The 15,746-nt window shown below is 53.4% G+C and overlaps 1 protein-coding gene across 2 annotated transcripts; it reads right to left on the reverse strand.

The window, feature by feature from the left end:
• Positions 1 to 10,798: 10,798 nt before the first annotated feature.
• PPP1R14A (protein phosphatase 1 regulatory inhibitor subunit 14A) lies at positions 10,799 to 14,976 on the reverse strand. Of its 2 annotated transcripts, XM_028090676.2 has the most exons (4): positions 14,656 to 14,976; positions 12,457 to 12,537; positions 11,893 to 11,925; positions 10,799 to 11,017 (listed from the first exon to the last, which is right to left on the reverse strand). In XM_028090676.2, exons 1-4 carry the CDS (start codon positions 14,854 to 14,856, stop codon positions 10,889 to 10,891), a joined length of 444 nt encoding a protein of 147 aa, XP_027946477.1. In that variant the 5' UTR covers positions 14,857 to 14,976; the 3' UTR covers positions 10,799 to 10,888. The 2 variants fall into 2 exon arrangements, with proteins under 2 accessions (XP_027946477.1, XP_027946478.1); XM_028090677.2 differs by lacking the exon at positions 11,893 to 11,925.
• Between the last annotated feature and the right edge of the window lie 770 nt (positions 14,977 to 15,746).

Here is a 15,746-nt window from a genome sequence, read left to right on the forward strand (position 1 = left end):
TCCCCCATAACCCTGTCCTCTCAAATGCTTTCTCTTCCAATACTTATCATAGTTTGTCATAGTGTAATTGATCTATTTAGTTATTTGACTTATTGTCTGTCTCCACCCATTAGAATATCAGCTCTGTGAGGGCAGGGATTGTTGTCCTGGCCACTGTTGTCTTCCCAGTGCCTAGAACAGGGCCTGAAAAGTAGTAGGTGCTCAATAATCATTTGTTGAACAAATAAGTGGATCAACCAGACGTTATGCTCCGTGTCTCTCCCCACCGTCTAGCTCTGAGGCATGCAACCAACAGAACAGAGAGTAAGGGGGGGCTCCATGCTGTGCCCTCCACACACAGACACTTGCACAACCTGAAAGGGGGGTGCTGTATTAAGGAAGCCCCCCCAACAGGGGGCCTGGAGCTAAAGACAAAGAGAAGGGAGGGGTTCACAGGCACATTCACTCCTTTCTAGAGTATTACGGTCCCCAGCTCTGTGTGGGCACGCTGGACACAGCAGTGCTGCTCCGCCCTGGGCTCGTAAGCTCACAGCCCGGTGGGATAACAGACCCATCCCCACACGATGACAGCCAAGAGTGGAGGAAGCACAAGCAGAGGGGTCAAGGCTGGGATAGGGAAGCACAGGGGCTGTGGGAGCCCAGAGGAAGCTCCCGACACAGGCTGTGGGTCAGGGAGGGGCTTTTTGGAGCGGATTCCAGGAGAATCCTTTCGAGTCCTGACCCCTTGCCCTCTCAAGACACGGAGCAATTGTCTGTTCTGACATCTTGGGGCCCCAAGATGTCACCCAGGTGTTGAGAACACGGACCGTGGAAGTCCCAGCCTTTGGTCACTTCTCCTAATCCTGGAGCCCGAGGATCTGGCCAGCAGAGGGCACTGTGGCCCCAGTCTTTGTCCACACAGGCTGTTCTGAAGCCTCAGACCTAGGACAGACACCCTACTCCCGCAGTGGGGCCACTAGGGGAGACACTGGTCCACCCACCCTGGGCCTCCGACCCTGCCCAGCACCTGGTCACTGGTGTCTGACACCCCACCCCAAAAGCTCCTGTGGAATCGCTAGGACACCCTCTGTTCCAGACCCCGGAGGGCTTCGCCTGGGCCTCTGAGGGAGACACCATTGCTAACCTCCCACCCCATATCCCTCTCTTCCCCACTCATCTTCAGAATAGACAGCCCATGGGGCGCCTGGGTGGCTCAGTTGGTTAAGCGACTGCCTTCGGCTCAGGTCATGGTCCTGGAGTCCCGGGATCGAGTCCCGCGTCGGGCTCCCTGCTCAGCGGGGAGCCTGCTTCTCCCTCGGACCCTCTTCCCTCTCGTGCTCTCTATCTCTCTCACTCTCTCTCTCTCAAATAAATAAGTAAAATTTAAAAAAAAAAAAAAGAATAGACAGCCCTCCCCTAAGCCTCCCTTGGGATGTTCAGACATGACCTTCCTAAGTCTCCCGACCAGATGGGGATATTGAAGTACAGGGGAGGTGAGGTCAGGCAACTTAGGCTCAGAGGGACAACACCCTCGGCAAGAGCCCCCACCCAGCAGGCAAGGAGAGCTAGGATTTGAACCCCGGTCTGACTGAGAAGCTAACCTCACTTTTCCTCCCTGTGCTACTCTGAGGGGGAGCTTACTGACTTCCCTGGGTCAGGATCCACCCAGGTCTTCTGTGAAAATGCCATCCCTGCCCATCCCCCCCAATGCCCCAGTCCTAGGGATTCAGGGTCTCTGAAAACAGACCCCAGAATCTATCCTTAGCAAGCCCCCACATCTTTCTAATGACTTCAAGGCATGAGAACTACTGGGCTAGTGTTTGAGGACAAACACAGAAAGAAGAAACAAAATATAGTCGAAGGGAAGGTTGTCAAGCACTGGAGTGCGGTGGGCACGTCATAAGCCACGGAGACAAGAGTGGAGGGCGTGGGCTCTGTGGGCCAATGTCCTGTGTTCCCCTGTGGCTCTGCAGGAACCTCCTCCATCTTTCTGAAACTTTAGTTTTCCCATCTGCAAAACAGGAGTACTAGTTCCAGCTTCCCAGGTGTGTGGGGAGGATCCTGTGGGTCCATGTGAAGCACTTAGAACAGTGCCTGGCACTTTTAGCACGCGATAAATGTGATCCTTACATCATAAATTCCTGTGGCTGAACACCTACCGTGCGCCTCACCTGGGCTGAAGGTTTTACATATCTAATCTAATAGCCTAGCGGGATGGGCATGGTTCCAGCCCCTCCCCCCCCAAGGGGTGGTCTCTGGTGGGAGATCACAAATAAACCCCAAAGCCTGGACTTGAACTTGGCTGTGCTAACCCCCAAGCACCCTGTGTGCTGCCCTGACGGGCTGGCTACGGGGGGAGTCCTGGTCACTGAGCACTCCTCCCCCTGCCAGGGCACAGTCATGTGACCCTCACAACAATCCTGAGACTCAGGACAAGGTCAGACCATGTCAGGTAGGGCCTTAAAACCCAAGGGAAGGAAGCCAATGTGCATTCCAAGCACAATCTAATGCTGCTGTAGAAAGATCCCCACGGTTGCACAGGTGGGCCAAATTTTGGAGGGTGGGAGCACAAAGACCAGGGAGGAGTCTGCAGTAGCTCCAGTCGGAGGAGGGGGCAGAGCAGGGGTGAGGAGGGGATGGGAAGCGGCAGAACCATGGCCGCTGTGACAAATGACTACAAACTTGGCGACTTAAAATGAGAGAAATGTCTTCTCCTACAGTTCTTGGGGCCAGAAGTCTGAAATCGGTAATCACTGGTGTGAAATCAAGGTGCAGACAGGGTCCCCCTCCTTCTGGTGGTACTAGGAGAGCATTCTGTCTACGCCTCTCCCAGGCCCTCGTGGCTGACGGCTTTCCTGGGCTTGTGACTGCCAGCTCTCCAACCTTCAAGGCCCGTATCTTCAAATCTTTCCCCGCTTGTCTTCACATCACTTTCTCTTCTGTGTGTGTGTGTGTGTGTCAAATTTCCCTCTGCTTCTCTCTCTCTCTCTTTTTTTTAAATTTTAAAAAAGATTTTACTCGGGGCGCCTGGGTGGCTCAGTCGTTGGGCGCCTGGGTGGCTCAGTCGTTAAGTGCCTGCCTTCGGCTCAGGTCATGATCCCAGCGTCCTGGGGTTGAACCCCGCATCGGGCTCCCTGCTCAGCGGGAAGCCTGCTTCTCCCTCTCCCACTCCCCCTGCTTGTGTTCCCTCTCTCACTGTCTCTCTCTCTGTCAAATAAATAAATGAAATCTTAAAAAAAAAAAAAAGATTTTACTCTTTCATTTCAGAGAGCACAAGCAGGGGCAGACGGAGAGGGAGAAGCAGGTTCCTTGCTTGATGAGCAGGGAACCCCACTGGGGGCTCGATCCCAGGACCCTAAGATCATGTCCTGAGCCAAAGGCAGAGGCTCAACCGATGGAGCCCCCCAGGAGCCCTGCTTCTCTCTTATAAAGACCCTTGTAATTACATTGGGCACCCCAGGAGAATCCCAGATAATCTTCCCCATCTCAAGACCCTTAACTTAATCACATCTGCGAAGTCCCTTCTGCCATGTAAGGTAACATAGTCCCAGGTTCTGGAGATTAGGACTCCACATTTTGGCGGCCATTTTTCTGTCTACCACAGTACCCTATTGAAAATGGCAATCTTCCCCCTTCCTAGCACTTCCAGTCTCTTTGCTACGTTTAATTTTTTTTCTCTTTAATTTTTCCCATAATTCTTGGGGCCGCCTGGCTGGCTCAGTCAGTAGAGCATGGGACTCTTGATCTTGGGGTTGTGAGTTCGAGCCCCATGCTGGGTGTGGAGATTACTTAAAAATAAAAATCTTTAAAAAGAATCAGAAAAAAACTTCCCCATAATTCTTATCACCTTCTAATATATAATTCACTTATTTATGATATTGTTTATTGCCTGTTATGCCCCGTTAGAATGTAAGTTCCTTTTTTTTTTTTTTAAGATTTTATTTAGGGCTCCTGGGTGGCTCAGTTGGTTGAGCGACTGCCTTCGGCTCGGGTCATGATCCTTGAGTCTCGGGATCGAGTCCTGCATCTGGCTCCCTGCTCCGCAGGGAGTCTGCTTCTCCCTCTGACCCTCCCCCCCCTCATGTGCGCTCTCTCTCTCAAATAAATAAATAAAATCTTTTTTTATTTATTTGAGAGAGAGAGACACAGCGAGAGAGGAAATACAAGAAGGGGGAGTGGGAGAGGGAGAAGCAGACTCCCTGTGGAGCAGGGAGCCCGATGTGGGGCTCGATCCCAGGACCCCGAGATAACAACCCGAGCCGAAGGCAGACGCTTAACAACTGAGCCACCCAGGCGCCCCAGAATGTAAGCTCCTGTTATTACGGGGCACCTGGAACAGTGCCAGACATAAAGCAGTTGCTCAGAAATATCTGTGACTGAATGAATGGATTACTCCCCAGAAGCCTGGACCCTGATCCACTCCCACCCACAGTGTATGAGGGGCCCTATTTCCCCAGGCCTAGGCTACCCAGTTTATCCAGTTCACTTACCATGCGTTACCACGTACTTCATCCATGCTTACTGGTCCGTTCTGTTGGTCAATACCACTGCTTCTCTGGCCAACACTTGGTATCATCCAGCTTTCTAACTTTGGCCTGATCAATAGGTGTTAACTGATAGCTCACTGTTGTTTTATTTTTATTTTTTTAAGATTTTTATTTTTAAGTAATCTCTACCCCCCAACATGGGGCTCAAACTCACAACACCACTCTACCGACTGAGCCAACCAGGTGCCCCTCTCGTTGTTTTAATTTGCTTCTTTTGGATTGCTATTGATAATCCCTTGCATATTTTCCTACTAGGGATGTTATTGTTTTGTTTTGTTTTTGGTGTGAACTTTTTTTTAATTCAAGTATAAAAACATACAGTGTTATATTAGTTTCAAGTATACAGTATAATGATTCAACAATTCTATACATTTCTCAGTACTTACTTAGATAAGTGTACTCTTAATCCCTTTTTTAAATTTAGAGGGTTTTTTTTTTTTTAAAGATTTATTTATTTATTTGAGAGAACGAGAATGAGAGAGAGAGAGAGAGAGTACATGAGAGGGGGGTGGGTCAGAGGGAGAAGCAGACTCCCCGCCGAGCAGGGAGCCTGATGCGGGACTCGATCCCGGGACTCCAGAATCATGACCTGAGCCGAAGGCAGTCGCTTAACCAACTGAGCCACCCAGGCGTCCCTAGAGGGTTTTTTTTTTTTAAGATTTTATTTATTTATTTGAGAAAGAGAGAGAGAGCAAGAGCAGGGAGGAGGAGGAGAGGGACAAAGGGATTCCCGGATTCCCCGCTGAGCAAGGAGCCTGACATGGGGCTCGATCCCAGGCCCCGGAGATCATGACCTGAGCCAAAGACAGATGCTTAACCAACTGAGCCACCCAGGTGCCCCCATATTAAGTTTTTAATTTTAATTCCTGTATATTTACCATACAATGTTTTAGTAGTTTCAGGGTACAATCCAGTGATTCAACAATTCTGTACCTTACTCAGTGCTCATCGAGATCAGTGTAAGGGGTGTTGTCTTCTGGTGTTGATTTGCAAAAGAGTTCCCTGTAGTTTCTGAATTGTAATCACTCATCAGTTGTAGATGTTGTAAATATCTTCCCTCATTCTGCCTATTAAACAGCTATGAGGCTTCATCTATGAGGCTCTTCTTTGGACAGAAACTCTTGATTTTGACATGATCAAATTCATCGAATTCTTTCACCTTATGGGTTAGAGTCTTGAAGTTTTGTTTCAGAAGTCCTTCCCTCGGGGCTGCACCCGCCCCCCACGCCCCGCCGTAGGTCACTGTTCCTGTGATCACTGGCTGTATAACCAACTCCGCTAAATTCAGTGGCAGAAAACAGCCATCATTTATTACATTTATGTCTCATGGTTCTGGGAGCAACGGGGCTCAGCTGAGCACTTCTCATGGGGGTCTCTCATGCCTTGCAGCCAGAAGGCATCTAGGGCTAGGGTCCTGCTCCCTCTCCAGGCTTCTTCACACATATGTTGGGGTCTTTTTGTTTTTTTGTTCTTTCCCAGCTGTCTAGAACACAAAACCCCTCCATGTCTCCGTGTGGCTTCCTCACAACATGGCAGCTGGCTTGCAGTAACAAGCATACCGAGAGAACCCAGCTAAAGCTTTTTCTGACCTAGCCTCTGAAGTCACTGTTCTGGGGCACCTGGGTGGCTCAGTTGGTTAAGCGTCTGCCTTCTGCTCAGGTCATGATCCTGGGATCCAGTTCCACGTCAGGAATCCCTCCTGCGCTCCTCCCTCTCCCTCTGCCGCCCCCCCGCCCCCGCTCATGCTTAAGGACGCGCTCTCTCTAAAATAAATAAATAAAATCTTAAAAAAAAAAAAAAGAAGTCACTGTTATGAACAGAATGTTTGTGTCTCCCCCACCAAAATTCTTATGTTGAAGCCCTAAGCCCCAGTGTGATGGTGCTTGGAGATGGGGCTTTGGGAGGTAATTCGGATCAGATGAGGTATGATGGAACTAGGGTCCTCTTTAGAAGAGACACCAGAGAGCTTGTTCTCTTTCTTTCTGACGGTGAGAACACAGCAGGAAGACAGCTATCTGCAAGCTAGGGAGAGAGTCCTTGCCAGAACCCAGCCAAGCTGGCATCCTGATCTCAGATTTCCCAACCTTTAGAACTGTGGGAAAATGCTCTTTTTTTTTTTTTTAAGTAATCTCTACACCCAATGTGGGGCTCAAACTCACAACCCTAAGATCAAGAGTTGCACGCTCCACTGACTGAGCCAGCCTGGCACCCCCATTAATTTCATAGTTTTATTCTTTACATTTAGGTCTTTACTTCGTCTGGAGTCTATCTTCGTATGTGGTGTGAGGTAAGGATCCTTTTTTTTTTTTCTCCACATAGTGAGTCAGTTTTCCTAAAGTCTCAGTGAACAATCCATCCTTTCCCACCGAATGGAAGTGCCACCTCTATCATTTTATGTCCCTATACAGGCCTGGGTCTGCCTGTGAGTCTGTTCTGTTCCTTTGGTATATTCATCTGTTCTTGCAACACACTATTTTTAGAACTATGGCTTTGCAGTTTGTCTTAATATTTGGTAAAGCAAGACCCCCCTTTCCTTTTTTATGTTGACTTAGCTATTTGTATACCTTTATTCCTCCATATAAATTTTAGAATTGGTTTATCAAGTACTTCAAAAAAATCTGGAATTTTTATTAAGACTGCTTTAAATTTATTGGCTAATTTCGAGACCTGACATGTAGATAATATTAAGATACCCTAACCAAGGACATGCATGGTTTCGTTTTTTTCAGATTACCTTCTGTATCCTTTATTGACATTTTACGTTTTAGTTTATTTTAATTTTTTATTTATTTTAATCTTTTTAAAAGTAATCTCTATGCCCAATATGGGGCTCGAACTCGCTGAGGTCAAGATTTGCACGCTCTACCGACTAAGCCAGCCAGGCACCCCTAAAGTTATGTTTTAGTTGGTTATTACAGTGTTACTGAGATGATACTGATTTGTGTAGGTTGATCTTATGTCAACCATGATAATCTCTTTGCTAAGAGCCCTCCTGCCTCAATTGTGAATACCAGTCACATCATTGATGAAAGGCCATTTCAAATATTTATCATCCTAATTAGCAAAGCCCTTAGTGTTGATCAGAGATGGATGAGTGCCTTACAGCAGATGCCTCTGGAGCCTGCTCTTTAATTAAAATCCCGCTGACAACCCTCCCGCCTCCGGCGTAACTAACCTCTGGGGTGCAGTTTAAAACCAACTCATATAGCCACGAGGGGGCGCTGAGGCCTCACTTAGGTAGGAGGAGACTTACTGTGGGTGGAGAGAATGTGGCCACCAGGGGGCATTGTTTGGGCCAAGCACCTAGTGTGCGCCGGGCGCTGTTCTGGATGTTAGCGGAGCCATGCTCAAGGCAAGAAAGGAGCTAATATGCCGAAAGTCGGGGAGTGTGGATAGACAATAAAATAAACTAACATTGTATCAGGGCTGGGGCGCCTGGGCCGCACGGTCGGTTGGGAGTCGGGCTCTTGGTTTTGGCTCAGGTGGTGATCGCGGGGTCTGGGATGAGCCCCCCACTGGGCTCTGCACTCAGGGCGGAGTCTGCTTAAGATGTTCTCTCTCCCGCACCTGAGTGGTTCAGTGAGTTAAGCGTCTGCCTTCAGCTCAGGGCACGATCCCAGGGTCGTCCGGGGATCAAGCCCCACGTTGGGCTCCCTGCTCAGTGGGGAGCCTGCTTCTCCCTCTCCCTCTGCAGCTCCCCCTGCTTGCGCTCTCTCTCTCTCAAATAAATAAAATCTCAAAGAAAAAACCCTAGAACAATACCAAGAAATTCATGTTTTAAAATGATGAATTGGAGGAAGGAAGAAGAGGGAACGGAGTGGATGTAGACGAAGTAAGAGTGAGGGAAAGATGCCTTGTGGCTGCCGAGTGGGAAATAGCACAGACCCTGGGAGGCAAGGAGCCTGGTGACCGGGCAAGTGGGGGGCCACAATGCAAGGGTGGCAGGTCGGGTACACTGTGTCCTTTGGAGCTTTGCCACATCAGAGGGCCCGAAAATCAGTGTTCCCAAGGCACATCTTTGCTGGCCAGGGATGATGGCTGGAGGAGCTAATGGTCTAGCTCCTCCCTAGGATGGTTAAGGTTGATAACGATGCTTATTACGTGCCTGGCACTAGTCTATGATCTGTACATTTATTATTTAAAAAAAATTTTAAGATTCTATTTATTTGAGACAGAGAGGGAGAGCACGAGCAGAGGGAGAGGGAGAAGCAGGCTCCCCGCTGAGCAGCGAGCCCGATGTGGGCCTCGATCCCAGGACCCCGGGACCATGACCTGAGGCAAAGGCAGATGCTAAACGACTGAGCCACCCAGGGGCCCTGATCTGTATACATTTAAAACCTCACGACAACGCGGGGGGTAGATACTGTTCTAATCCTCTTCATTTCACAGATGTGGAAACGGAGGCATAGGAAGGTTAAGGGACGTGTTCAAGACGACACAACCAGGAAGGGAGACAGATGGCATTTGAATCCAGGCAAGAACCCCAGAGTCCAGGCTCTTACCCACTATGGTATGCTGCTTCCCAATGCTTTTGTTGTAGCCTTGTTCTCAGTCAAGTTGTATGGCCTTTTGGATAAGCTATCTCAGCAGTGTGAGCAGTCACTAACATTTTAGTATGAATTAGTTACCACCCACCGCCGCTGCCGCCCCCCCACCCGGCCTTCCTGACACTATCGTATAGCAATCACCGCTATGGTTTACAGGAGCACTGTAGTGTAGGAGTTCAGTAGCTGGGCTCCGGAATCGTATGCCTGGGACTGAAGCCCAGTGCCACTTCCCAGGTGTGTGACTTTGGGTAAGTGATAGCACTAAACTGGGCCTCAGTTTCCTCATTTGTGGAGTCCCCATTTTCCAGATGAGGAAACTGAGAAGCTCAACACGCGGCATACCCAGGACTTTAGGACCTGGGTTTTGAGCACACAGTCACCTCCACAGAATGAGGAACCAAAAACAGGTTCTGAGGTCCCCAGGCCCAGGAGGATGTTCTGGGAGATGCACGCAGGTGATTGGAGGCCGGGAGGGCTATGTCCATCCTCCACACATTTGCTCTCTGTACGTCTGGGTGGAGGGAAGGGGACCCTGGAAGCCTGAGGTCTGCATGCGCGGGGAGAACAAAGCCATCCGCAGGGCTGGACAGGCAAGGGGTTTCTGCATTCCTCTTCTCCTTCGGTGGTATCTTCCCCTCCTGCCGGACTGGAGCTCACACCCCCTGCGATGGGTGCCTGATCCTGGCCCGGCTGCTGGGTGGCACAGGGTACGGATGAGGCCAGGGCTCCACGTCAGTCAGTAGAGGGATGATTTGATAAGTGCTTTGTCCTGGTTGGGGGGGGGGATGCCCTAGCTCTGCCCCCCACCCAATCTCCTGGCCATACATAGGCAGGACCGCTGCTACAACTAGACCTGCTGATAAAATGCTGAAACCCTGGGGCGCCTGGGTGGCTCAGTCGGTTAAGCATCTGCCTTTGGCTCAGGTCATGATCTCAAGGTCTTGGGATCAAGTACCCCCCCCCACCCCCCCACCCCCCTGCCTCAGGCTCTCTGCTCAACGGGGAGCCTGCTTCTCCCTCTCCCTCTGCCCACTGCTCTGTCTACTTGTGCTCTGTCAGGTAAATAAAATCTTTTTAAAAAAATACTGAAATAATTCCACAGTTTGGGGTGAATAGCTGCCACCCACTTCTGATGCCCTTCAGGCCTCCCTAGCGCCCAGCCCAGCGGCCTCCCTGACCCAGCTCTAGGGGACTTGCCGACGCTGATGGGTGGATGGCTCCACCGATATCTGGTATCTTCCCTGCCTTAGCCTCAATGTCAATCCCTCTACTCACGAGGTTCAGATATGGGTACCCATTTCATATAAACTCCTATGCATCCTTCAAAGCCTTGCCTCAACGTCACTTTCTTCAGGAAGCCCTCCTGGTTTGTTCACGATGTGTGGTGGTGATATTGGGCACATTTGGTTTTGTGCATCTCCCGTGGTACAAGGACCACAGGCCATCATTCCCACAGGAGCCCTGAATGACAACCACTGGGGCCCTGCTGGCTTGCACTGGGCCAAGGCTGCGGGGGAAGTGAGGACAAGCCGAGTTCCAGAAGGGGAGGGGGGCAAGGTCAGCAGGGCCTGTTCTCATGCTCTCTGGCTGGCGAACGATTCTCCATCTGTCGGGCGGGCTGCGGGTGCCAGGACCGGGGGAGATGCAGCAGGACAGACGGAGGTGTGTGGGGGGAGCTCAGGGAAACCCACGGTAATCAGGGAGAGGAAAAACAGGCACACCATATTGTTACAGAACCATTACATACAACTCACAAACAAGCCAGGACGGTGTGGAGGGTAGGGGAGAAGAGAGGGGGCCACGGAGGCAAGAAGGTCAGGGTGGCGCGGTCCGGGCTGGGTCCTGGAAGGGGCTCAGGCTGCGGTCCCCGGAGGGGCTTGGCGGGTGGACGCCGGGCTGCTTGTGGAGGCCTCGTAGCTTCCCCAGCAGCTCCTGAACGAAGTCCTGAGGACGGGGCAGGGGTCCTGAGAACACGGGAAGGGGCGCGGCTGCCCCTACATGCTCCGCCTCCCCTCCCGGACAGTGAGAGGGCCTGTAGGTAGTTGGGAAGGGGGGTCGAAAGGCAGAGCTGGGGAAAGAGGGGGGGGGGTACAGCTAAAGACCGGGAGAGAGACAGAGCGAAGGAAACAGAGAGACAGGGAGAGACAGAGCCACAGACAGGGAGGGAGACAGAGACCCAGAAACTGGGACCAAGACAGAGACGCAGAGATGCAGAGGGAGAGACAGGGAGAGACAAAAGGACAGAGAAAGAGACAGCCATAGAGACATCAAGGTATTTCTCAGGCCAAGGGATCACAGGAAGGTCCCCAGGGACAGAGGCCTTAGCTCCAGGGGCAGACACACAATGACGTTTGTCCCTCGGGCAGCCCAGAGCTGGAGAAACATATTTTTCCCTTTTAAAGCAGGGAAGGAAGTGGGAGGGGTTGGGCCGCTCAGGGCCTGGAGGGATGGGGGGGTAGAGGTGGGGAAGGGAATCCCAGGGCGGCAGAAGCAGCTGGAGGGGACCGAGTGGAGGGGTGAGGCTGAGCCCCAGGACTGGCCGCCCAAAGGAGAGGGCGGCAGAGGCACCAGCAGAAGCCGGACACAGATGGGGAGTGTCTCCGTGGGGAGGAGATCACAGGCCCCAGCGGCAGATGGGGAGAGGCAAGCGGGGTGAGGGAGACAAAGACACCACTGGAGCCGAGGAAAGGGCTGAGAGACTCAGAGGGCTCCCCAGAGCTCCCTCTGCCGCCCCTGGGCCAGGCAGCATCTTCCCTCCTCCCCAGGGACCCCCTTCTCCACCAGGTTGCAGGGGCCCAGAGCAGGGAGGGAACACTCACCTCTGTGGGGTTCCTGCACGACTTCAGGAGTCCCTAAACGCCCCCCCCCGGCCCCCACAAAAAAAGAAAAGAGTAAATAACCATCCCCGCGGCCCCTCCAACCCCTTCTCTTTCCCAACAAAGCCCCAAGGCAACAAGACAAAAGGAAATCAGGCTCCAGGGTGGACTTCCCATCTGGTTGCCAGGGAAGAACATGGCCCGCGGGTCTTATAGAGCAACGGGGTGGGGTGGGGTGGGGTGGGGTTGGGGGGTGTGAGTCAAGAAACTCTGCACCAGGATTAGAGTCCAGAGAGGGCCAGAAGGTCACACAGTGTTTCCTAACAGCAAGGACACCAGCTCTGCTCCTTCTGAGCTGTGACCCGGGGCCAGTGATTAAATCATTTTCCTCATCTGGAAGATGGAGACCATACACCCTTCACAGGATTTGTGAGGATTAAATGAGTTAAGTGGAAAGCAACTGAAACAGTGCCCGGCACATAGTAAGTGCTCAGTAAACATGTGGACTATTGTTGGGATTTTCAGGAAGGTGCTAGGTGGGGGAGGGCAGCTCTCCCTCTCACCTACCTGGATTTTCCGGCTTCTGTCGTCTTCGCTCTCTAATTCCAACAATTCGTCAATGTTGACCTCATCAGGCATGTCTGCCTCCTAAGGCGGGAGGGAGGGGTGGTCAGGGTCGCGTGCCCGTCCCTCCCTCGCCTTTGTCCAGGCCTCTGGAGAAGCCCCACCGGCCCCAGGGCCCAGCTGGCAGGTTCTGGAGCAACAATGTGGCAGTCAGGGACAGCACCGCCAAGGCGGGACATCTGGGTGTTGGGGGGAGGGGTGACAGATGGGTTGACAGAGGCCCAGGGGCCTGTACCAGCTCAGATGCCGGGCGGCCCCAGAGCCCCGAGAGCCCTGGGGCTGGCACAGGTCTCTCTCCTTGGCCCCAGTTCCCAAGAGGGGAACAGGCCTGGTCCCCAGTTCCCAAGAGGGGAACAGGCCTGGTCGAGTATTGGAATGTCAGATTCTGGGATTCAGGAGAGGGGCTGGCTCTGCCCTTTCAAGGAAAAGTCTAAGCACTAGGTGTGGGGGAGGGGCGCAGGCTGGCCAGAGCGGGCTGGGGGAGGCCCCATGCCTAAGAGGACCGGAAGGGAGGGTAGGGCTGAGGCCAGCCGCCAGGGCCAAGAGTGCACCCTGGTCAGTCCAGAGAGATGACCACCAACGGCCCCCAGAGTGGGTGGGTGGGATGAGCCGCGGAGCCCAACTTTGAGCGACCCAGAGGGGGATTCCTCAGATAGCCTGTTGGGGCAAAAAGCCAAACGCAAGCTGGCTCACTAGCCCTGGGGGGGACTGAATCCAGCTGTCAAAGCAAGAGATCCCTGAGGCTACAGACTTTTTTCCTCCCCCACCCAAAGCCCTTCTGACTTCACTGTGGGCCTCAGGGCTAGGTGGTCCCGGGTTTGTGTGCCGGTTTGTGTGCGGAGAAGGGGGGGTCAGCAAAGGCCTGGATAGTCTGTAGGTGGGTCACACGCCTGCACGAGGCTCTGTGTGTGAGCCAGAGGCCGAGGCCAAGGGGCCAGGGCCGGCATGAGTGTGCAGAGGTATGGGGTGTCATGGGCGTGGACTGCACGGGGGCGGGGGGGTGGCGGCTATGGTCCCATGACTGTGAGGCGTGTGGCTCTGGTTTAGCTGTGTTTGTCTCACTGTCGTGTGTCACAGCCACTGTAATGCCCACCATTGGAGGGTGACCTTAGAGGATGCCACCTACGGATGGCCCCCGGGTTACTCTGTCTACCTATAGGAGCTTCCCTGTGTGCCTGACAACAGTGGGACCTTGTGTGGCCGTGAGGGGCCATGCCTTGTGTCACCTTCGAGCTGTGCATGCTGTCTGTCCGCCGACACAACCACCACGTCCCTGGGATTGTGTTTCGTGTGTGGTGCAGTGTGACTTCAAGCGGAGACTCAAGAGGAAGGTGTGAAATGTGTGTCTGTAGCCTGTGCGTCCCATTGGAGGCTGTCGCTCCCGCCCTGTGTGTACCTACAGCATGCGGTTTTCTGTCTGCGTGCAGCTGTAATTTCTGCCGTTTTCCGTCTGTGAGCGGCTGTAGCACCTGTCACTGTTTGCATGTGGTTCTTGCTTTTGCTTTTAGGAGGCAACCGATGGCTGTTACTCGAAACATTCCGGGTCCCAGGGGAGGGGTAGCTCGATCGCTGTGCACACTGCTCCATTGCAGGTCTCTGAGCGGCTGTAACTGGAGTCCTTTTGTGTGGGTGTAGCTGTGCGGGGTGTCTGCGTTGGGCTGTGGCCTGTGCTATTGTGTCTGTGGGTGCTGATCTGTAGGGGACCACAGCCTGTGTCCCTGAGAGTCTGTCAGGGGCGCTAACTTGTCGCTGTGCACGTCTGTGAATGCTGTTGCTTTCTTTGCTGGGCGTCTCTGGGTCTCCTATCTAAGTTTGGCTTTAAGACATCCCCCTCCCCCAACCTCTCTCCAGATATGGCCGCTCTGGCTCCCCAACTTTGCCTCCTCGCCAACCCCCCATATGCTCAACCACTATGCACAACCATCTCTGGAGACCCAAGTGTGTTTCTGGGTCCACAAGCAGAGAGCCGTAGAGAGAAGACAGCAAGCGCCATGCATGCCTGGTCCCGGGGCGTGCGCTCTCTTGTGTGACCGAGGCCAGCACAACAACCAGAGACCCCCAAGGGCGTAGGGTGTCCGGGCCCGGGGTCTGTCGCTCCGAGATCCCTACCCCCTTTCGCCCCCGTACCCCTCCCTGCCTCACCCTGCCGCGGTACAGCTCCTCCAAGCGCCCGTCGATCCACTTCTCCACGTCTAGCCGCCGCTGCAGCTCCCGCCGGTCGTACTTGACGGTGACACGCGCGTGTCGTTTCTGCAGCCCCCGGGGGCTGCCCCCCGGGCCGCGAGCCCGCGACGGAGACTGCAGCTTGCTCAGCACCCGCTTGCCCAGACGCTGAGCTGCCATCGCGGTCCTGGCCCCGGCCCCCAGCGCCGCGCTGTGCGGCTTCGCCCGGCGCCTAGGGGGCCTCTTACGGGCCGGGGCGGGGCCGGCCGGGGGCGGAGGCTCGGGCTCTCCCCGGGGCCAGCTCCGCCCCGGTCGCCCGGGCCTCAGTTTCCCCGCCGGCAGCTCAGGGACTGGTCGCTGCACCGCATAAAGCCCGCAGCCGTGCCCAGTCCAGGTGTGCGCGCGGTCCGGGAGTCTCAGGCCGGGGCCGGGCGGCTGGGGCTCCCGGGACCTGGATCCCGGGGGGCGGGGTCCCGGGACAGGCTCTTGGGGACCGGGCCTGCCTGCGCCCCCTGGTGGCTGCAAGGGACAGTGCAGGAGCCCCCGTGCCGCCTTTCTCTACAAGGGAAGATTCAGCCAGAGAACTCACAGTACAACATTTATTCATTCTTTCATTTATTCACTCATCCATGCAGCCTTTCGTTCATTTATTCACTCACTCTATTCAACAAATATGTATTCGTTTGACATCATGACATCTGTTAGCCTCTGTCTCTCATATCAGACTCCTCAAGCAGGATAGCATCCAGACTGTCCTCTCTCCCTCTGGTATTACCAGGCCCCTCCTCCCTGACTCCCTGACTCCCTTCCCCATGGGTTTCTTAGTGACCTCAGCAGGGGGAGACGGCACCTGCTCTCTTCAATCCTTTCAGCTTTCTGAAAATCTCAATAACGCATCTATCTATCTATCTATCTGTCTATCTATCTATCTATCTACCTCGGGTGCGCGCCACACGCACACACACCAAGCACTGTTCTAGGCACTAGAGATAGAGCAGTGAACAAACAAGTCCCGTCCTCAGGGAGTTGACATTTTTGTGCTGGAAACAGTCAATAATAAGCACTATTAC

This window comes from Eumetopias jubatus, unplaced genomic scaffold, assembly GCF_037043125.1.
Source record: "Eumetopias jubatus isolate StellerSeaLion01/CBP00866 unplaced genomic scaffold, mEumJub1_p1.0 scaffold_10, whole genome shotgun sequence".
In the NCBI taxonomy this organism is placed as follows: Eukaryota; Metazoa; Chordata; class Mammalia; order Carnivora; family Otariidae; genus Eumetopias; species Eumetopias jubatus.